The sequence below is a fragment of the Macrotis lagotis genome, chromosome 3 (genome assembly GCF_037893015.1).
Source record: "Macrotis lagotis isolate mMagLag1 chromosome 3, bilby.v1.9.chrom.fasta, whole genome shotgun sequence".
NCBI lineage: Eukaryota > Metazoa > Chordata > Mammalia > Peramelemorphia > Peramelidae > Macrotis > Macrotis lagotis.
This window is the reverse complement of record NC_133660.1, coordinates 212820858-212845005: the sequence shown is the minus strand read 5'-3', so window position 1 is coordinate 212845005 and position 24148 is coordinate 212820858. Positions and strand designations below refer to the sequence as shown.

Here is a 24148-nt window from a genome sequence, read left to right as displayed (position 1 = left end):
TAAACAGTTCACAGAATATTAAATGTACCAGCTCAGTTAATGATTCAGTGGATAAAGTCCCAGAGGGCAGACTCTCAAGACAACCCAGAGAAAGATATTTGCATAGAGCCAGATTTTTATTAATTAAAACAACAGATGGAATGTGCAAATTTTTTTAAGTGTCCCAGATAAAGGATCATGTGAACTCCCCAGAGACCCTGCAGAGTTTTGTTAACCTCCATACCAGGGCTGATTAATATGATGAACTGAATATATGAATACATTAGCAACATGTAAGTAGGTACATGCAAAGGAAAAGAATATAAGAAAAACACAGGATCAATCAGGAACTAAGTTTTTCTTTAGAAATTTTCAGCCCTTGGGCAATACTAACATGGTCCATGTCTTAGTATGTCTACAGAACAGGGCAGGGTCTGGTACTACACCTGGAAAAGGTCATAGCATTACTTTCCAAAAGGTAGTTTCCATTGTCTTTGAAGTTGGATTACTCAACTCTATCTACTCATACCCATGCAATCAGTCAAATTAAAGGACCTTATGACCCCACAGATAGTTTAGAGGCATGGTGGATCCACTGAAGTATATGGAGCCAGAAATTTTCATCCCTGAATGACCCCGAGCAAGTCACTTTACCCTGTTTGCCTCCAGTTCCTCATCTCTAAAAGTAGCTAGAGAAGGAAAGGACAAACTAATCCAGTATCTCTGCTAAGAAAATCCCAAATGAGGTCACAGAGTCAGACACAACTGAAAACATCTAAACAACAATGACCTGAAAGACAGTGTGCTAAGAAAAAAACAAGGAGTTTATATTACAAGGGTTCTTAATTTGATATTGGTGATTTTGTTGTTGTTATTGTAGTCATGATAATTTTTATGTTTCAATAGAACTGATTTCATTTGTATTAACATTCTAGGACACTAATTCTCCATAACGGGACAAGTATTCACATATAAATTTTCTCCAAGGTTGCATTTGCCTTTGAACAGTGTATAGTCCATTATCTCAAAAGGCACGAAAAGTCCTAGTATCAATACTTCAAGGACCTATACTTTTGTTTGTCTTGCCTCCAGAAACATAGAATCTCCTAATCATCTTAATAGACTGTCTTCAAGGGATTTTGTAGCTAAAAAATTCATCAACCTATGGTCAGTGATTTTCTATCTTAACTCAGCAGGTTGTCAGGAAACAGAATTATAATACATTTTCTAATTCATTAATTTCCAAGGGTTTTATAGGCATGCCCTATTAAAGACTTTTTCAGGAAAGAGGTATATAAAGTTCTTTGTTCCCAAATTCATTAATTTTCAATTGTATTAAAGGCATGGGTAACAAAGGAAAGAAAATATTTTGTGTGGAAAAAGAGGGTGCTTAAGTCATTCCACATAGGCAAATACCACTTTGCCTATGCATAAAGCTGATCCCACTATAACTTAATATATTTCCCTGTGCATTGAAAGCATTTCATCAGTGGCTACTCAATAAATGATGTTGAATGAAATTTAGATAACTCTTTAAGGACATCCAAGGGAAGTTGGGTGGTACAGTAAACAGAAAACTAGGCTTGGGATCAGGGAGATTCATCTTCATGAATTCGAATCTGACTTCAGACACTTACTAGCTGGGTAACCCTGGGCAAATCACTTAACCCTTTTTGCCTTCTTTCCTCATCTGCAAAATGAGCTGGAGGCAAACCACTACATTATTCTTGCCAAGAAAACCCCAGAGAGAATAATGAAGAGTTAACCACAACTGAAACTACTGAAAAGCAGCAGTTTAACACATCCATGTAGTGAACATTTCACAAATATTATCTCACTGATTCTCACAACAACCCTGGAAGATATTATTATCAATCCCATTTAACAGTTGAAAAAACTGAGGCAGAAAGAAGAAAGTGATTTTCCCAGAATCATATAGTAAATATCAGAAATCAAATTTGAACTCAAGTCTTCCTGACTTAAGTCCAGTGCTTTATTTACTGATATCACCTAGTAGTAACATAATTTTAAAAACTGATATTTAGTAAAGAAATGGAAGTTATTCTCCCAACATGCCGATATTGTTTCCTAGAAGAGAAATTGATACTGGTTTCAAAAATACTTAATCTATTTAAAGAAAAATTCATTTTTGTCTTTCATTGTATCTACAGCATACTGCATAGTGCCTTGAACGTAGTAAGAATTTAATAAATGCATGTTGTTGAAATGATTGATTGATATGGCATAGTTTCACAGTTTTGCAACTCCTGCCTTAGTGACATTGACTTAGACCACCACCCAGATACATAATATCCAGAATGAGGGAGGTGAGAGTCCTGATGTTTTCTATCAAAATTAGAGCATCATGTTGAATTCTGAACAATACATTTAAGAAGGGAATTGAGCAAATGGGAAGAGCTCTTGAAGTCATGCTATACAAGATTCACTATATAGGCATTGGGAATGTTTAACATGGGGAAGGGGGCATGTTAGAGGGGTCACCAGGTTAGCTTCAATATTTGAAGGTATTAGATTGGTAGATCTGATTGGTCCTCAAGAGCCAAAGTGGGACAATCTTTTGAAGCTGCAGAGAAGTAGATTTCATTTACTTGCCAAGATAAACATCCTATCAGCCCCCTATTTCCAATACTGAAATGGATAGTTCTCATAGGTAAGTACTTCCCAATTCAAATTATGACTGAGGACCCTTATTTGGGGAATGTTGAAAAAGAAATTTTTAGTGAAGTGTAGACAATGATGATCTCAGATACCCCTTCTAGTTCTGGGGTTCTAGGTTCCCTGTTCTGATCAATTATCAATAATAATAATCTTCATTTACTACATAGATGGAATGTTATCATGGTAAGGTATCTTTGAATTCATCTGGTTCAATCCATTTATTTTAAGGAAGAAACTGAGTGCCAAAGAGATAAAATGGTTTCTCAGGAGTCATGAGACTAGTCTGTGGCATATCAGAGATGAGAGCCAAGTTTGTCAGATTCTTGGTACAATCTCCATCCCCCCCTTTTTTAAACTAAACAATCTGATTTACTTATAACATGGTGAAAAAAATGTCCATGTGTTCAAATTATCTATTCACTATGTACATCTCTGGAAAGACTCTTGTCTCATGACAGCAATTAGAGGGTAGGATGTTGTATTAAAAGAAGAGACAGCTTCTAGTTCTTTTCCTTCTACTTTCCCAAGTGACAATTCACTTTTTACTCTACTTCCTAAGTGGAAGAGGAGAAGTGGAAGGGTCTAAGGAATCCTTTATGGCATGTAGAAAAGAGAGCTCAAATAGGTAAGCTTCCTTTTAGTCCACAGGATGCCTAGATGGATATAAGTGCAGCCTTGGAGATGACCTTGTGACTTTGACAAGGTCCAGAAGTCCTGACCCATTGGATAAAGGTAATAAACCAGGGTCAATTTTTTCATCAGAGAAAATGATTACCTCCAAAAGAATAAGCCCAAACCTTGGTCAAGATCAGCAGAAGTTGTGGACCAGGAGTTATTTGGACAGTATGGCCAAAAATAAACTACTTTCTTTGTAGATGAGACTTAAAAATCAACCTTTAGGAGATAGTATAAAGTAGTTATAAGATAATAGAATCCTGCTTAATCTTTTGGTCAATTAGTACTTGTGGTTAGGACTTAGCATTTCTTCTTTGTACAGGAAATACCTGACCATATACAAATCATATTATATAATGTGTAACTTTCTACTCCCAGCAGCTTCCCCTCCTTTTGAGTAGATTTTCCTCCTAAACCAAAATCTACTCTTTAAGTGAATAATCCCAGTAATCCATGTTTAGAATCTAGATGTTATCTTTAATTCTCTAATTTTCCCACTTAACACATCCAAATGATGACCAACTCTTAACATCTCTCATATATGATTTTGTCTCTCATTTGATTCTGCAACCACACTGGTGGAGGTCTCCAACAGCTCATAACTGCACTATTTCAATAACCTGCTGGTTGGTTCCCCTCCCTCAAGTTTCTTCCCATTTCAATACATTCTCTAGACAGCTGTCAAATTGATATTCCCAAAATTCCTATACATTTCCAACCAATACCATAACTCATTTCTCCTTGTTCAAAAATTTCCAGTAATTCCCTCTTGCTTTGGGATCAAATATAACATTTTCTAATTGACTTTCAGATCCCTTCATAACCTCCTCCTATATTTTTAGTCTTTTTACATCTTATTTTCTTCTCCTCCCCTGCCTTCCATTCACTAGGATACTGACTATATTTCTCTTAGCTTTAATAGTCTATGTTTTAAAATCTCTGACAACTTAACCATACTATCCCATTTTTAAGATCCTCCTTTCTAACACTTTATCATTATATTATTAAAATTATATTATGCTATATTATTATATTTTCTATGAATAAAATATTTAAAATAAATATTGCATTTTCATATAATAACCATTTATCCCCTCTCTCTTTCATCTCACCACCATCAATTGTAAAGGAAAAAAAAATCATAATTTTTTAAAAATGACAAATATGCATAGTCAAGCAAGACAAATTCCCACAGTGACCATATCCAAAAATCATTCCAGATCTTGGATATGTTATATTCTCAAGGAGGAGGTAAATTGCATTCTTTATCTTTTCTTACATTATACTAATTAAAGATCCTAAGTCTTTCAACATTTTTTGTCTTTGCAATGTTATTGCTGTGGTATAAATTGTTCTAGCTCTGTTCACTTAATTTTGCATAAGTTCATGTATGTCTTTCCAAGTTTCTTTGAAACTTTTTCTTTGGTTCCTTTTCTTCAGCTCTGGTATGATCTTAGGATTTGAAACTTCTGCCTGTCACTCAATACTCCCTTTGATCTGGCCCCAATAGTACCTTTATAAACCTATCTATCCCTCATCCTCCATTGTAGTGAAGTTACCTTACTCACTTTTTTTTTGTTTTGCTTTTGTTTTTTGCAAGGCAATGAGGTTAAGTGACTTGCTCAAAGTCACACAGCTAGGTAATTATTAAGTGTCTGAGGCTAGATTTGAACTCAGGTCCTCCTGACTCCAGGGATGGTGCTCTAATCCACTGTGGCACCTAGCTGACTCCTTGCTCACTTTTTCTTGAACATGCTTTGTGAAGTCTTACCTCCTGGATTTTCTTCACAGCATTTACATGACCTGGAATACCCTTTTCTTCCTGCCTCCTCAATTTCTAGGAATCACATTGAATCTCATCTCCACCAAAAAAAAAAAATCTCCCTTGCTCCCTAGACCCCACAAGTAGGTTCTTTCTCTAATTGTCTATAATTTTACAAAATAGTATTATACCATAAATAGTATTATACTAAGTAGCATAATACTATTTTTAGTATTTGGTCCTTTTTATGCACTGTGCTCATGTTTCTCTCCCCTATTCAACTGTAAGCTTCTTATGGGTGGGGGAAACATACCATATTTTCCCCAAAATAAGACCTAGCATGATTTTTCAGGATGCTCATAATATAAGCCCTATCCCCAAAATAAGCCCCTGCAAAAATCATTGTCAACCAGATGGACATATTTAGTCTGCTTCAACAGATGTACTGAATTATAAATCCAAATACCAATATATAATTAAATATAAATAAATAATAGTAATGACATTAATACTTAAATTAAAATATAAATTAAAATTAAGTATTTGTAAATACAAAATCAGGCATCTTTGGACTAGAGGTAAACACCTCTAAAAGCAGAAGAACTGAAACTTGTTGCCAACTACCAATTGGAATACAGAAACAACCTGGGAATAATGTGCTCACCTGGATGGAAAGGCAAGAAAGTTAAGCTTGTACATATTTTAGGCATTTATGTTCTTGAATCCAGAAAAAAGCCTAGTGTCCACAAGCAGTTATAAGGAATTGGGCTGATTTAATGCAGTTCCTTGTTTTTCAAGATGGCCAAAGAGGTCTGCTAGTCTGGGATTCAGCCAGCACTCACTGTGCTAAAGACACGAGGAACTTCCTCGCAGGGAGAATAGATCAAATAGTGATTCCTGCAGGAATGACTGCCTATCTCCAGACATCCCCTGAAAATAAATCCTAACACATCTTTAGAGCAAAAATTGATATAAGACCCGGTCTTATTTTTGGTGAAATATAGCACCTTGGATATAGATCTCTTATTCCTGTTTTTTCCAAAATAATTTGAATTTATTTACCTGATTTACATAATATTGTACTGGGTACTTCAGGTGAATCAAAGTTTAAAGAAAAGGTAGTAGATAACATGTTGGACTTGAGGGCAGGAAGGTCCAAGTTCAAATCCAGCCTTAGAAGTTAGCTGTATGATTAAGCAAATCACTTAATTTCTCAGTCTCAGTTTTCTCATTCTGTACAATGGAGGTAATAATCACACCTACCTCCCAGGGTTACTGTGAGGATAAACTGAGGTATTTTTAAAGTACTTTGCAAACCTTAAAGCAGTATATAAATGCCAGCAATTATCATTATCATAATTGTAAAAAATACACAGTGGGGGTTTAAGCAGACTTGAAACTTCTTGCTAGCAATGACATCATTTAAAGTAAATTCAACCAGAAAAAAAAGAGAAAGGCTGTCCACAGAGCAAAGAGGAGAGGCTACAGATGATGACTTCAAGGGCTCAATCAAAAGTACTCCAGGATACTGAGTGACTCAATTCAATTGAATTCAATATTTCCAGTTATATTTTGTTTTATTTTTCCAAATGCAAGCAAAGTCAGTTTTTACAACATTCATTCATTTGAAAGTTTGAGTTCCAACATTTTTCTGCCACCCTCCCTACTCTCCCCCTTCCCCTGGTGGCAAAGAATCTAGAGAAAGTTGTACATGTACAATTATGTTTTACGTCAAATTCAGTATTTCTTTATTAGATGTCTTGCATATGTCAAGCTCTAGGAGTGCATTTGAGTTGAACCCCAAAGGGATCTAGGGACTTCTAGGTATGAAGATAAGGAGATAAAGCATTCCAGTCACAGCCTTGGCAAAGTGTGGAAGCTCGAAAGTAATGTTGTATTTGGAGAACAAGAGGTACGAAAGAATGGCCAAAACACTTGACAGTGGGAGGGGAATAATATGATTTCAGTCTGTCAGGTAACCAGGAGTAACATTGGGAAGGGTTTTAAATGCTAGTCAGAGGAAGGCTACATGGCATGATGGAAACAGTTCTGGACCTGGAGTCAGACCTGAGTTGAAATCCTTCCTCAGGCATTTATTTAGGTCTGTAACCCTGGATAAATTCCTTATCATCTCTCTGCCTTGTTTCCTCATCTGTAAAATCAGAATAATGACAACACTTTCCTCCCAGGGTTGTTGTGAGGATCAAATGAGATACCAATGGTAAAGTGCTTTCCAAATTTAAAAGTATGGGGGCAGCTAGGTGGCAGGGTGGCTAAGTGGCACAGTGGATAGAGCATCTGCCCTGGAGTCAGGAGTACCTGAGTTCAAATCCTGTCTCAGACATTTAATAATTACCTAGCTGTGTGGCCTTGGGCAAGCCACTTAACCCCATTGCCTTGCAAAAAAAAGTGTGATATAAGTGCTTGTTTTATTTTCATTTATTATTATTATTATTATTATTATTATATCATTGTCTTAACTTGGAAGGAGTTTTTAAAGTGGCCTTGACAAGGAAATGGCATGATCTGGTCTAGGGAATTTCAACTTGACAACTATGTGAAAGATGGATTAAAAAATATGTGTAGTTGAAAGAGAAGGGAAAGGCAAGACTATTTATAGAAAGATTTGGATTGAGTTGTAATCCACATTGGTGATATCTTTTGATTCCAAGACCAGGATCATTTGACTTATATCACACTTCTTCCCTCATCAGAATTCATGATTCTTGATCCTTTAAGAAGCTTACTTATCCTAGGATCAAAACATTTTCTGGATTCTTTTGAAATGAGATTGCTCTATAAATGTATACCTCTATTTTTAAATCAGACATCTGACACTTACTAGCTGTGACCTTGGGCAAGTCATTTAACCCTGATTGCCTCACATCCAGGACCATCTCCAATCATCCTGATTCATATCTGGTCACTGGATCCATATGACTCCGGAGGAGAAAGTGAGGCTGGTGACTTAACACAGTCCCCCTTCCCTCCAATCCACTTCATATGTGTATGTCATGGCATCACCTCCCTGATGATATGGTCTTCTACAAGAATGAAAGACAAACATATACCAGCTGATATAGAGATGGCAATAAAAAAATCAATTCATTTATTGACAAGAAAAGTTTGGTGGTATTCTCAAAAATAATAATAAAATGAAATTTAACCTTGAACCATGATTCAAATGACCATATTTACTTAGAAATTATTCATATTCAAATTATCCAATTTCAACAAAGATTCTGGCTTATATTGGTACTTTAGAAATTGACTTGTAGCATCTTGAACATATAATCTGCTCCCAAAGCTTATTATTAATTTGTTTAATCTGGTACATTTAGCCTGAATTAATTTTCTAATACTTCTGCATTATTACATTTCTGCATCTCTATTGGATCTCATTAAGGCCAGCACCTTCTTTATTTACTGATTAAGTGATTAAACTATTGCTCTAGTTTCTCTTGCAGTTCAGTAAAGATGCTAATGGTAAACAGCCAAGCCATCATTACAAACCTAAACAAAACACATTTTACATTGCTATTCAATATCTTTAGTTTCCTAGCAAGAAAGGAACTTATCAGGCCAAGGCAGCAGTTTTATTTGATCCCAAATTAATACATTAGCTTGTGATAACAAAATTCAATCTGACAGAACTGAGAACCAATATAATGTAAATTACCCCGAAGGTTCAGAGCAATGGGGCATGCTTCTTGCTTATCTCTGATTTCCATGGCCCTGGCAAGAGTCTTTGAAGCAGTGACTAAGGATTGGAATTCTTTTGAGAAATTCATAATCTTAAGAGAAGTCTGTTAGATGGTCAAATGCATTAAAGAACTGGGTTTGGTTTTGTAGAACCAAACTTGCTTTTTAGATAATCCAGAAGAGTGAAGGAAATAAATAATGATGTCACATGAAGATCATGAGAGAGAACTGGGACTGTTTAAGTCTGGAGAAGAAGACTTAAGGGAGATATGAAAATACTTTTCAAATTTTGGGGAATCATCATGTTGTTCTTCAAAGCTCCAGAGGACAAAACCCAGGAGAGATGGAAGAAAGTCAGGGAATCAGAAGTTGGCTCAAGATGAAGAGCTTTCTAAGAGAGCTGCCCAGAGATAAAATGGGCTATCTTGGGAGGGAGTGATTCTCTCCTCCCTGTATGTATTCAAGCAGAACCTGAATGCCCGCATCTCACAACTGTTATGAAGGAGATTCATGCTGTTGGTAGATCTTGAACTAGATAACTCTAAGATTTAGTGATTTGTTAAAAAAAAATGAAGCTCACAAATTTTATCTTTAGTGCCATTAAAAGCCAAAGATTTTAGAGAGACTATTTTTTGCTAAATAAAGTTCAAATTACTCTGAAGATCTCAGAACAAGTTTTGCTGTACATTTGTGGGGAAACTAATAAAGATTATACTAGTAGCTAGGTTGCACAGTGAATAGAGTACTGGGCTTAGAATCAGGAAGACTTGTTTTCCTGGGTTCAAATCCAGTCTCAAAAACTTAGTAGTTGCATGACTCTGGGTAAGTCACTTAACCTTGTTTGCCTCACTTTCCTCATTTGTAAAATGAGCTGGAAAAGGAAATGGAAAACACTCCAGTATCTCTGCCAAGAAAACCCCAAATGAAATCACAGAAAGTCAACTGAAGCAACCAATCAATTGCATTTTCTAGGGTACCTGACAGTTCCAATATTCTGCTTTAAGTAAATCATTTCTTAGTCAGTCAGTCAATAAACATTTATTAAGTACTTACTATATACTAAAATTTTTTTCTAATCCATTAGAAAACTTACCCATGTAGGGCTTCGTTCCAGCCATAGAGGAAGCCTTTTCTGCTCCTTTTATTACAGTGGCGATGTTAAAGTCAGTTATGTGGACATGCCCTAAAAATGCAGAAACACAAATGAATGTTAACAATGCCACATCTGGGTCTTATTATTGTTTGGCTGACATACAGAAAAGAAACCTATCTGTTGGGTATAATAAAACCTGTACCCTCCCTCCACCCCAGAAGGGGAGATAAACATTGGATTAGCCATAAAACCTTGGTTTGGAGGATGTCCATCAGATTGGCTCAATGCCACACTATTTAAACTCATGTTGAATTTTACATTTCTTTTTATTGAATTTCTTATTATTAACTCCAGCCCATCATTATAGTCTGTTAAAAAGCTTTTTGGTTCCTGGCTCTGTCATCCAATGGGTTGGATATCCCTCTTGGCTTAATTCTATTAGCAAATTTTGTAAGCAAACTATTTATCATTACCAGAATAATTGGTTAACATAATATATAATTATAATAATAGTGTGATAATATTAATTTATTCTAATCTAAAATTTATTTAAGCACATATGCATGTATATACATTTATATATTTATTTAGATGTCTATATACAAGAATATGTGTATCAAACACAGATCATACACACACACAGCATAAACCAAGGATAGTCTTGGGAGACCAGGCTACTACTTTTCAAGGTAAATGTGCCAAATTGAAAAGCAAAGAACCCAAAACATTGAACTTGGAATCAAGACTTGGTTTTGATTTTAAGTTGTCTTTATTAGATCTTTAGCCTAGGAAAATTATTCCCTCTTCCAAAGTCTTGGTTCCCTTGTCTATAAAAACAGCCTAACTATATTCTGCCACTCTCACTGGGCTGTAAGTTAAGTTCTTGCAAACCACATAGGGTTATCATTTTATAAGCTATTCAGTTTCAAGGTTAATTGAAAAGGGTATTTGAAGCTGAGAACTGAGGACAGCTCTAACGCCCTCTGACTAACTGTATGATTTTGGTCATCATTTCAACTCTCTGAGCCTTACTTTTCCCATTTATTAAATGGGAATGCTAACATTTGAACAGCTTACCATAAAGGATTGCTTTACGGTTCAGAGAATATCAGACCTATCATCCCACGGATATAGAGAAAGATTTTATTTATTTAGAATTTTAAAATATTTTCCCTAATTTTGCTTCCCTCCCCCCACCCCCAGCAGAAGGCAGTCTGTTAGTCTTTACATTGTTTCCATGGTGTATATTGATCTAAGTTGAATGTGATGAGAGAGAAAGCACATCCTTAAGGAAGAAAAATAAAGTATGAGATAGCAACATAAGAAGATAACAGTTTTTAAATTAAAAATATTAGTCTTTAGTCTTTGTTTGAACTTCACAATTCTTTCTCTGGATACAGACGGCATTCTCCATCTCAGATATCCCCAAATTGTGCCTGATTGTTGCACTGATGGAATGAGCAAGTCCATCAAGGTTGATTGATCATCACCCCCATGTTGCTGTTAGGGTGTACAATGTTCTTCTCTGGTTCTGCAACATCCTGCTCAGCATCGGTTCATGCAAATCCTTCCAGGCTACCCTGAATTCCCATTTCTCCTGGTTTCTAATAGAACAATAGTGGGAAACAACTCTTGAGGAAATTTCTACCAAGGCAGGTTAGCATCTGCTCTAGGATGATCAGAGTGTTTTGGCCAGAACCATAAAACCCACAGCTATCAAAAGTAAGATTTGAAGCTAGGTCTTCCTGACTCTGAGGCCAGCTGATTAAAAACCATACCCTGCTGCCTTTTTTAATATATATAATATATAATACATTTTGTTGCTGTTGTTAGGTTATTCTAGTCACATTTGACTTTATGGGGGTCTTTTTGGGGTTTCTTTGGCAAACCTTTTTAGACATACCTAGAAAGTGTCTGAGGCTGGATTTGAACTCAGTCTGGCACTTTCTACAATGAGTCACTCAGTTGCCCCATCTGTCACATAATACTATGTTAATAATTTGTTTAATTCCAAATTTTATATCACTTATCCCATTGGATGCTAATAATGTAAATTAGACAAAGTACCATTACCTACATTATACAGATGAGGGAAGTAAGATTCAGTATAGTATAACAATACAATAGTAGGAAACAATCCAGTCAAAGAATATTCCAAAGAAGCAAACTTTATCCTAAAGAAATGAATAGTCTTTTCTTTGATTGTTATACAAGTGCTGGTTTCAATGATTTAAAAATATGTCTCTGTGTCCAGAATCACCTTTGAACCTTTGGTTTCTTTTCTAAGAGTCTTCATTTTTGAATGAAAAATGAAAAATGATGGTTTCTGAACTCAACAAAGATGGGAAATTATAAACCACAATGCCGACAGCTTGTCAGTCTCCCCCCAATACTGACAAGTAATTGCCATTTTCCAACTGTCAAGGTATCACTAACAGTGAACTCACCAAGATCCCAAATGAAATTAGTTCCACATTCCAGAGAAACCAACTTTGATTACACAGAAAAGGAATGATTATTATCAAAGGTTCAAGTCATGTACCTCACTGCTTAAGTAGATTCTGTTGACAAGCTTTAAAATAAGGCATTTTTCTTACAAAACATGGGGCTTATTCAACAGGGAGAGAAATTGAGGGACTCATGATTGTAGACTACTAGGTTCTGAGATATCTGACCCAGGTATTCCAGACAAAGGTAGGAAAAGTTCAGACTCAAGAAAAGACACAACTGTCTCTGATTTTGTTCCACAGATGCTTCATGCCTTTGATGCTCTTTGTGCCTAAGACTTCAAACAGCTCAATAGCCCAAGACTTGACCAAACACATACATAACCCAGGGCGACACAAACAGGGGACACACCTGAGGAATGCCACCCAAGTTATCAGATTCCCAGGAGTGTCTCTACTCCACCAAAGAGAGCTCTCCTCTGGCTCTCTAGTTTTCCCTCCTTCCATAAAATCAGTTATAAAGCAGGGGCAGCTAGGTGGCACAGTGGATAGGTCTTCCTCTACTGGAGGGCTTGAGTTCAAACCCAGCCTCAGGCATTTAATAATTGCCTAGCTATGTGACTTGGTCAAGTCACAACCCCATTGCCTTGCAAAAAAAAAAAAAAACTAAAAAATAAAATCATTTCTAAAGTCATGGCCTAAGGATCACTTTAGGAAAGATGTACAGAGGTGTTGGATTACTTTTCTTTTCTCCAATGCTTATTATAGGCAACCTCAGAACAGGAGAGACACTGGTATACATTCTGCTACCTTTCTTCTGCCAGAACTACTCTATCCTGACTTCCTAATTATGACAATATGAAAGACCATATATGTTACAACTGCTGATGTTGCTTCTTTTAACTATTATATTAGTAGTACTACAGCAGCACTATTGCAACTAATAATAAACTTGACTCATGAAATAATGTAAAAATCATCCACGTTCTTAGACTCAAGGGTTTGCTAATTTAAGGTCCTTGAACTTGATTTGGGGAGAAAATTTTGATAAGATGTGTTTCAAAATAATTGGGCTCCTTTTCAGTCCAATGCATTTAATTTTATACATTGTAAAGGTTAAGTGATTTGTCCAGTGCCACACAACTAATTAGTGTCTGAGACCTAATTTGAGTGTAGGTTTTCCTGTTTTCATACCCAGATCTCTAGCCTCTGCACTATGCAACTGCCTCTAAGTCACTTAATTTCTCTTGGTCTTCATTTCTTCATCTATAAAATCCATTTACAATACATATCCTGCCTAGCTTGTAAAGGTATCATGAAGAAAGTACTTTTCAAAATGTAAAACACTCTAGAAACGTGATTTGTTAATAGTATATAGTATCTGCAAAATAAAGTATTGTCTAAATGATTGATAATCAGCTTTGTTAAGCAGACAGTCCAGGGAAGAAGTCTTATGAGGTCTACAGGGAGTGGTAGCCAATGAAATGCAAGCTAGAAAAGAACAATTGGGCTCCCTAAATAGGGTGGCAAGTTTGCAGACAAAACCTAAAGCACTATTGATAATGACCAGCCACAGACTTGCTTCTGATGTCCCTTAAAGGGCTTGTAGAGAATGGTGAATCAGTTCTCTGGCATCTGTCCCAATTAAGCAGGCATGTCACTGATCAGGGAGAGGATTACATGGAATCTAATTAGCTTCCTTATTAACACCCAGAAAAGAGACGGTGGAATAGCTTCAGATTCTAGGCCTGGGGACTTGGATTTCCATTCTTTTGTCTCTCTCCTCTCTCTCTCTCTCTCTCTCTCTCTCTCTCTCTCTCTCTCTCTCTCTCTCTCTCTCTCTCTCTCCCTCTCTCTCTCTCCCCCAGTTAGAAAGATGTAGATGACACAGTTGAAACGTCCTTGTTCAAGGTACATGAAAAACGAAGTGTTTAGTGCAGGTGATACCCAGTCAGATGGGAAGACTTACACTTTAGGTTTTTACTTGCTGATTAAATTGATGAGTGTTGAACTTCTTCCCCTTAAGTTATGAGTGAAGGCAAAAGAAAATCAGAGTTGAACACTTTCCTAATGAGTTGAAGTTGAAACTTTCTCTTAAAACACACAAATACGACTTGAGAATGGGTCATACATTTTCTGCAAACTCAAAGTAAATCCAATTCAGTAAGTAGGAACCTAGAAGGAGAGTTCCATGAGTGCTTAAAGACTATCTAACAAAATCTTTGGAAATGTGGAATAATGGGAAGAGCACTGGATCTGGAGTCAAGGCATCTAGGTTCACATTTCACATCTGCCCCTGAAGTATTTGGATATGCTTGGGCATATTCTTGTTCATTCTGGACCTCATTTTCCTCATCTGTAAAAAGAAAGGGGTTGGCTAAATCAAAGGTGTCATACTACTGATCACAATATGCTTGAATGTCATGAAATCAGATGGAAATATAATTGAGAAATATTTAATAAAATACATAAAAATACAATATTACATAGATAATGTTAATGTGTTTTTCTAAGTCCATATATGGTTCACAGGGATACTTACGTACACTCTACTTATACTGTTTCTATTTCAGTTTGACATAACTGGGCTAGCTGTCTTATTAGGTCTCTACCAGCTATAGATTCGTGATTCTCTGACTTCATGTCACAATTATTATTGTTGTTGTTAACATTAGAACATTATTATTACTATTATTGTATTGGCATGGTCCAGTCATTAGTACTGATTATCCTTTCTTTATTTAAGCAATCCTCTATTTCATTAAAAATTGATTTGCAATTGTATGATTAGGTCTTAAGTTTACATTGATTGCCTCGCAGACATCTCATGCATTTTCACAGCTATTTTTGAACAGAATTTCCTTTTCCATTATTTCCTCCTGAATTCTGCTGTTGTAACTGGTTCTATTAAACTTAACAAAGTCACTGTTTTAATTATTTCTTTGAAGATTGTCTCAGATTTTCTGAATATATCAACACTTATTAGCTAACGCTAAATTATGATGACTTTACCAGGTCAGTCATTGTGAAAAGAGTCTTCTAGAAATGGGAATGACTATCATAAATATACTGGGAGATCAAGTGGTTAAGAAATTGACTTAGCCATAGATTATTCCATTAGGGAAGACTAGGAATTCTATTAATATTGGAAGTTCAAGGGAATGGGATAAAATGGGATTACCAAAAGCTTCATAGGAAGAATGTCATCTCATCTGGGTCTTGAAAGATTGAATCTTCAAGAATGAGAAATCTGTTGTAGGTATAGGAGATGTAACAAGCAAACACCCCAATCTAAAATTAGTTTTAGATAGTAAATAACAGGTAGAATATTTGAGGGGGGAAAGTATAAAATAAGCTAGAAAGGTAATTTGGAGGCAGAATGTGAAAGGATTTGAATACTGGGCTGAAGAGTTTGTATCTTTTTTTCCATAGATAATGGAAGGCATCAAAGCTTTTGAGTAAAAGCCTTTTGTGATCAGAATTGATCATCGGGAATGTTTGCCCTTTATTCTCAAAGAAGGCCAACAATGACATCAGGGAAGTGATGCCATAAGTGCATGAATTATATTTGAGTAAGGTGGGTGCTGTGCTAAGTCACCAGTCTCAATTTCTCGGCAACCATCTGAGTCCAGTAGGCAGATATGAATCAGGGCAACTGGAGATGGCTCTAGGGTTAAGTGATTTTCCCAAGGTCACACAAACAATAAATATCAAGTGTCTGAGACCAGATTTGATCTTAGATCCTCCTGATTTCAAGGCCTCCATACCACTTAGAAATATAGCCTATATGAATCCATTGATATTTATCAGGTGCACATTATTTTAACTGTAACTTAATGTATAAATGTGTATAGTCCTTCAACAACTAACCACTTGACAGAATTAAAGGAATTGAGCAATCTCTTTAATGGAAATCCTTTATATAAGTTAAATCAGTTGGCAAAAATATTTTCAACCAAATGAAAGGTTGCAGTTAGTGACAATTATTGTTGAAATATATGGTTGAAGGCCAAGAGATGAAAGAAAACAAGAAATCCCATATGTGGAAATTAGTAACAGCCTTAGAAGATGCTAAAAGTGATGAATACTGAATGACATCCTAGCAGTCACTCTAGTCAGCCATCTTCATCTGGAAGAGGAAAAGTCAAAGGAAACACCCAAATCTCTGTGGATTTCAGCTGAGTCTATTTATCTATACTAAGAACATCTATAGATGAAATAAAAATGAGTATAATAAGCAGAGGTAAACTGAAATGGCTCTGCTCCTATGATACTAGTGAAACATAGTCACACATTACATTTGGTGTAGAAATATGTCAATCTAAACAGGGCAACAAGACTGGGATAGTGAGAGATGCGGTTAAGAAGATTGTTGTTTGCCCTTCATTTTCAAAAAAGAGCCATGACATCAGGGAGGCGATGCCATAGCAAGCCCATGAATTGGATTTAAACGACAGGGAGCTGTGCAAAGTCCCCAACCTCACCTTCTCCTCTGGAGTCATCTAGGACCAGGATGACTGGAGATGATCCTGGATCCACTGGGAGACCTGGAGAGGGAGGAGAAGACTGGAGAGGAAATAGTGGCAAATTTCCACTTTGGATACCAGATCCTAGAGCTGTCAGCATAGTACCTACTAAGTGTTTACTGGATGCTTATTGACTAAGTAAAGCAGGAATTAAAAGACAAAAGAAAAAGTAAGACTCAGAGATATGGACCTGGGACAGGAAAGTGAGAAGGGACAGCACAATGGAATTAGATTCCTTTATTTATAAGGCACTGCTGATGATCATATTCCTTCTATTTACCACTCTTTTCTTCTTTGTAAAGAGGAAGTGAGAGCAGTTGAATGCTCAGAAATAAAACAGTAACCAGAAAACACAGAAGTTTCTCTAAATAAACTTAAAATATTATTAATTCAGTTCCATTCAGGTTTGATTCAACAAACATTTATTGAATACCAACCATGAAAGTGCATACTATTATAGAAATAGAAATAGGCCTAGAGTGAGGAGATATGGGTGTGATTCCTGATTTTATTGATACCTATAGAAATATGGAAGTCATTTCATTATACTTGCACTGCCTACCTCGTGAGGTAATTAAGGAAATTATGAACTTTTAAACATTATATGGATGTGAGGTACTAGGAACATAAGAATAAAATCAATTGTAATAATAACTACTTTCTTAAATTAGCATTATCACATTTTTTCCAATTATATTTGCTAAACATTCAGAGGTTATAATATAACCCCTTCCCAAACTGATATGATGGCACCTCTCCAGAAACTTATAACCTAATGACAAGATAAGACGGATACAGAAATAATTATGATATGAGATAGGATGTAATCAGCACAAGAAAGAGATTTGAACAAACTTCTTCTAGAGATTGAAGAGGGAGAGATTAATCTAGCTAGTGCGATCAGGGAAGAATTCTACCAGAAGGTATCGCTTATTGCTTACAATTAGACAGTATTTGGCCTATGTCCCCAGCAGAGACTACTTAAATGAAGCTTCGCTGCCAAATTTTAACAAATTATTTTGTGATCCTATCTGCTAAGTGTTAGGATTGAATTCTATTTAACAAACATGTAGTAAGCATCTCCTATCGCCCAGAGCCAGGCTAGGGCTAGCGTAGGAGAGGGAGAAAACAGAGTTTAGATAAGGCACTCACCATATCCCTAGGCAACAAAAACAACTCTCTGCTTTCTATTATCTTCCAATCATAGTCAACTTCTCACAGACCTGGATGAAAAATAGCAACAACGGCACAAACTAATCCTGGTTCCATTTGGCTTATGGCACCAGTAGATGGTTGGCATTTTCAGAACATATCGTTTCTAGGGAAACAATGGAGTGACCTTTACAATTTTTTTTCTATCTCCATGGGATCTAAGCTTCTCTATGCCCCTGTAGTGAATCTGGAAAGGGATCGAATGATCTGAATGTCTCTGAAGCTCCTAGTACACAGGTGTGTGTCCTGAGATAACAGGTGAAAACAAGAAACAGGCTGCTTCCAAGGCTTATCGAGATGTTGTTTCCAGGCTAATCTCAGTGTCTCCTGATGGATATATTGGAGTTCTTGGCTCCATAATGCTCTCTCCCTCCCTTCTCCCCAGCATAGCCCACAACCATGCCTCTCTTTTCTGAATCGGTACAATATTTAAAATGTTAAGATTTTCAACACCAAAAGAAAGCAGCTGCTTAGAACGCGATGGGATATTAAAATGCAGATTATCAAAGCACAGAAATATATGTTAGATCTGGAAGGGAACTTTAAAGACTGGTGGCACAGTGTTGTGCTGTGCCTGGATCCAGGAAGACCTAAGTTCAAGTCCAGCCTTAGACTCTAGCTATGTGATCCTGTTTGCTTCAGTTTCCTCATCTGTCAAAAAAAAAAAAAAAGCTGGAGAAGGAAATGGGAAATCGTTCTGGTATCTTTGCCAAGAAAACCCCAAAGGGAGTCAAGAAGGGTTGAACACAACTGAAAAATGGCTAAACAGCAATCTAAATCATTTGTTTTATAGGTCAGCAGATCATGACTCAGAATTACAGAAGTTAACACAGCAAATCTTGGAAAAGAAATGGTCTTCTGAAACCTGTAGTATAGCACTTTTCAAAGCATTTACCCCCAAAGGGTTTTGTGAATCATAAAATAACATATATAAAGTATTTAAGTAACTTTAAAGCATGGTAGGAATGGTGGCTAAGTATTCTAGCACTGCTGATGGGGAATTCCCATCAAGATGGGTAGAATTCTGCCTTGGCATCAGAAATACTAGGTTCATATACTGCTTTCGACTCTTACTGCTTATGTGACTGAACAAACTCTTCAAATTTCATGTGCCACAATTAATTCCCAAAGACATCATTATAAGGCCTGTAAAGAAAGCTTAGGAGTAAAAAAAATTTTCAATCATTTAGATAATTTTAATCTCAGGAATATGGAAATAGTTTGAGACATCATTAATGATTATCTGAGATCTCATTCGTCAGCAACTGCTCTTGCCACAAAACTTCAACAGCCCAAGAATGAAATCTGAGTTTACATAGGCTGAAAAGAAATCAAGAGTTGACACATTAAATATTATTCCTGTTGTTGTTGAGGGAGGGATTTAGAAATCTAAAGGTATTACTTGGCTGTCTCCACTATGCAAAGACAGAAAAATTGGTCACCTATCTACCTCCCTGTCCTCACTGCCAAGCTTCAAGGGCAACACACACAGACAAACAGACACACAAATACATGCGCGCACACACACACACACACACACACACACACACAAACACACAACTTTGATCATGCTGATCTAATATGCCTTTTCCCACTAAGTTGTTTCCATTATTGAGGTCTGACTCCAGTACCAAATATCTCCTTCACCAAACCCTGACTACTGGAGCCAGAAACTATGTTTCCCATCTATTCAGCTAAACTGCCTATTATCTGAGCTACAAATTAAGACACTTGACTATTCAATTTAGTACTTAATTGGACAGGACTTCTATCATTCTCTAGTTGTTTCATGTTGTTTTTCTCAAGAGGATAGGCATCATGATAGAAAAATTATCATTATAATAGTTTATATTAAAATAGCTTATGTTTGGGCAGCTAGGTGACACAGTGGCTAGAGCACCAGTCTTGGAGTCAGGAGTACCTGAGTTCAAATCCCACCTCAGACACTTAATAATTACCTAGCTGTGTGGCCCTGGGAAGTCACTTAACCCCATTGCCTTGCAAAAAAACCCTAAAAAAATAGTTTATGTTTGTAATAATTAAAATTATTTTTAGAGCAACTAAAATAGCTTATGTTTGCATTCAATTTGATTTAATAAGCTTTTGGTAAGCACCTATTATATGAAAGGCATCATGCTAGAATCTGGGAATACAAGAACAAAAAGGATGAGCAGAAGTTACTATTTATCCCCATTTTATAGGTTATTTAACTGGAGTCAGAAAACTTGTTCAAAGACAGTGAACAAACCAAGATTCAAACACAGGTCTCTTACTCCAGAACTATCCCATGGTTCCATGAATAGGCTTTTAAATAATAGTGTGAAAGCTTTAAACAATTATTTGATTTTTGTTTTTTCTAAAAATCTTCAAGTGCTAGTAAAATATGGATATCTTATGAGCCCTCAATCTCAATAGGTGACTTGCTTTTTCTCTAAGTCTTTGAGTGGCTTCCCCCCATGCATTTTCTAAGAAGTTCAATTTCCCCAAGGGCCTTATAGTAAACAACACATGTCCTTCTTTTTCCCTAGAGTCTTATACTCACTATGAGAGAGAGATGAAATAGGAAATATTTTGACAAGGGAAAAGGTATTTTTAAAACTGCTACCCACCACCCAAGGAAGGAGCATGAAACACATGTATAAACAAATGTGTTAGAAGCAGATGGAAAGACAATTCTTTAAAATAAATCCTTTTAATCCCATCTGGAGGATACAATCCATTCATTCATTCAGTCATTATTCAATCACTTAACCCTGATTGCCTCACATCCAGGTCCATCTCCAGTTGTCCTGATCCCTATCTGGTCACTGGACTCGGATGGCTCTTGAGGAGAAAGTGAGTGAGGCTGGTGATCTGACATAGCACACCCTCACTGAAATCCAATTCACATGCCTTCCATGGCACCACCTGTCCTTCATGGCACCACCTGCCCTGTCTTCTTCAAGAATGAGGGATAAACAATTACAACAACTCAACCACCATTCATTAAGCACATGACTAAGAACGGAGGGGGGCGGCAGGGGGAGTTAGAGTTTTCCCACATTGACACTGTTGTTCTCCACCCTTGGTTCAATTTCCATAGATAGTTATAAAAACACCAATTTTGTGTAAGATCTTGTGGATTTGAAGAAAAAAAGAAAAACCAGTCCCTGTCCTCAAGAAGTTTGCATTCTTTTGCTCTCAAAGAGGTCACAATCTGTTGCTGTTGTTCAGTCATATCACATTCTTCATGACCCTATTTGGGATTTTCTTGACAGAGATATTAGAGTAGCTTACCATTTTCTTTTCAGGGGTCATGCAGTTACTATGCCTTCACCAAACCCTGAATACTCAAGCCAGAAACTATGTTTCCCATCTATTCAACTAAACTGCCTGCTACAAATTAAGATACTTGACTATTCAATTTAGTACTTAATTGGACAGGACTTCTATCATTCTCCAGTTGTTTCATGTTGTTTTCCTCAAGAGGATGGGCATTATGATAGAAAAATTATCATTATAATAGTTTATATTAAAATAGCTTATGTTTGTTATAATTAAAATTATTTTTAAAGCAACTAAAATAGCTTATGTTTGCATTCAAGTTGATCAGATTTAAAACTCATAAAGAGGAGTCTTCCTGGCTTCAGGTTCAGGACTCTATGCATTTTACCACTTAACCTCCCAATAAGATATAAATCTATCTATCTATCATCTATCTATCTATCTATCTATCTATCTATCTATCTATCTATCTATCTATATACATATGTATGTGTGTATATATCTATATAATTATACAAAAATATATATGACTATAATATGTGTATATATTTATACATAAACATTTAATAAAAATTCAATTCAGCTGCCCTATCTTCATTTTTCCCAAGATCAAAGAAAGAAGATATCCTCAAGATTGCTACAACTAATGTTGATCCCTATATTATTGATCCCATCTCCTGATTTCTACAAAACCTTGCTCTGTCAATTATACCCTAAGTCTACTGGATATTTCCTATGAACTAATAACAATTCTTAGTTCCAAACCCTTTAACAAAACAAAATATACCTTTTTTCTGACTCTACAATACCCATAGGTCATTGTACTTTTTCCTTCCTTTCACCACTCAGTTTCTGAGTTGTTGGGTACCTGTGGATGGTATAGACCACTCATTGGCTCTAATTCCTTAATAATATGTTCATTCTTCAGACTCTTGCAATTCGGAATCCACCTCCATTGCTATACCAGGTTTCATTTTCTCATTCTCTAATAGTTTAGTTATGACTAAATTTAATGACTTTGTTTATGTCCTTCAGTCTTTGGCCTCTTTGCAGCATTTGACATTGTTGGCCATCCCTTTCTTTTTTTGGTACTTTCTTCTTTTTAGCTTTCATGAGGTCATCCATCCCAAATCTCTAATTGTTCTTTCTCTTTTGTCAATTCCTTAGTTTTTTTGACATTTAAACATGCTTTCCTCCATATTTTGTCCTTGACTTTCTTCTTTTTCTTTACTCTCTTCTTTTGTGACTTCCATCTATTTCCTTCATTTATCAACCTTTATGCAGCTACCTTCCTTAGCTATAATTCTTCTCTCACTTGTATTTCTCTCATATTTCTAATTCTATGGATATTGTTTTCCAATTCCATATTTACAATTGTCTACCTCTAAGTAAACCCCAACTCAAATTAATATTCTTAATGGATTATGGTCATATCTTTCCCCTGTTAAAAGCCTTCAGTGGTTCCTTACTGATGTTATTAAAAAATTATTAACTTTTAATCATGACATTTCATATGTTTTAAAATCTTGTTCCAGGGCAGCTAAATGGCCCAGTTATAGGATGTGGAAATGAGCAAACAGAAGAAAAAGAAGAATCTGACCATAGAAAATTAGTTTGGCCCCATGGAAGATTCAGAAGATGACAAAATTGAGATTTCTGTACCCAAAACCCTCAAAAGAATTAGAAAATGTACTCAAGCTAATGGATAAGCTCAAAATAGACTTTGAAAAGCAATTAAGGGAGGTAGAGGAAAAAAGTGAAAAAGGAAAGGTGAGACAAGGAAAAGCTTACTAGTGTTACTAATTAGGAGATATTTTTTAGCATTGCTTAAGGACAGAAAATATTGTTGGCATCCCTTTAAATGGGAGAAAACCCAAGTGACCCTAAATCTTGATAAAATATTTTAAAGGGACTTACCATGTTCATCCAATAATATGTTGTCTGGTTTAATGTCTCTGTAAAATAAAAAAAAAATAATATGAAACACAACATGTTTATGCCACAAAAAAGGCTTAATACTTACTACAATAAATGCCTACTAATCCCTAGTATGATTTTCTTTTTCCATTTGTGAGTCTTGCAAAACTAGAAAGATAAGAATAATTGCTTTAACACAGTGACTATGTTTTTAGTTTCTCTGCTTTCTTGCCATCATAAGCAGCCAGACATTTCTTCACCTTATTTTGAGCTCTGCTATGATTTATTCCATAGCAACGATATTATTTTAATATAGAAATATGTAATAAGTGCATTAATTTATCGATAAGTTTCCTTTCAATCAGTGATTGTCATTACTATGTTTATACCATGAAAATATTAATTTATTCATCAATTGGAGAAAGGCTAAATAATTTATGGGATGGTATATTTGTGTAATGAAATATTATTGTGCTCTGAGAAACTACAAATCTCTGAGAAAGGCAAACAGTTGTCTTCCATTATTAATTATCAATAGAGCCTTTGATGCTGGTGATTGAATGAGGTTTGATCAGCCCCTTGGGTGCATTTCTGAAAGAGAGGTAGTGGAGCTTTAGCTACCATTTATATAATACTTACTGGGATTGTCAGCAGGTGGAGGGGAGGGAATGTTTGTTGTGAGTTGGTGTGTGAAGTAGAGTGACAAGATTTGAGAAGAGTGTGAAATAGTCCTTTGGGAGGCCCTAGCAGGTGTGTGACAGTGAGAGAGAGAGAGACAGAGAGAGAGAGAGAGAGAGAGAGAGAGAGAGAGAGAGACAGAGACAGAGACAGAGACAGAGACAGAGACAGAGACAGAGACAGAGAGACAGATAGAGAGACAGAGAGAGAGAGA

At 36.1% G+C, this 24148-nt stretch overlaps 1 protein-coding gene across 1 annotated transcript in view; it reads right to left on the bottom strand.

Moving 5' to 3' along the window:
• Nucleotides 1-24148, bottom strand: part of STK32B (serine/threonine kinase 32B) — a 260397-nt gene that overhangs the window by 50401 nt on the left and 185848 nt on the right. Inside the window, exons 3-4 of the mRNA XM_074227499.1 lie at nt 23257-23294; nt 9891-9980 (exon numbers count right to left, since the gene is read on the bottom strand). Of these exons, the coding sequence (XP_074083600.1) occupies nt 9891-9980; nt 23257-23294 (128 nt within the window). The remainder of the gene's footprint in view (nt 1-9890; nt 9981-23256; nt 23295-24148) is intronic.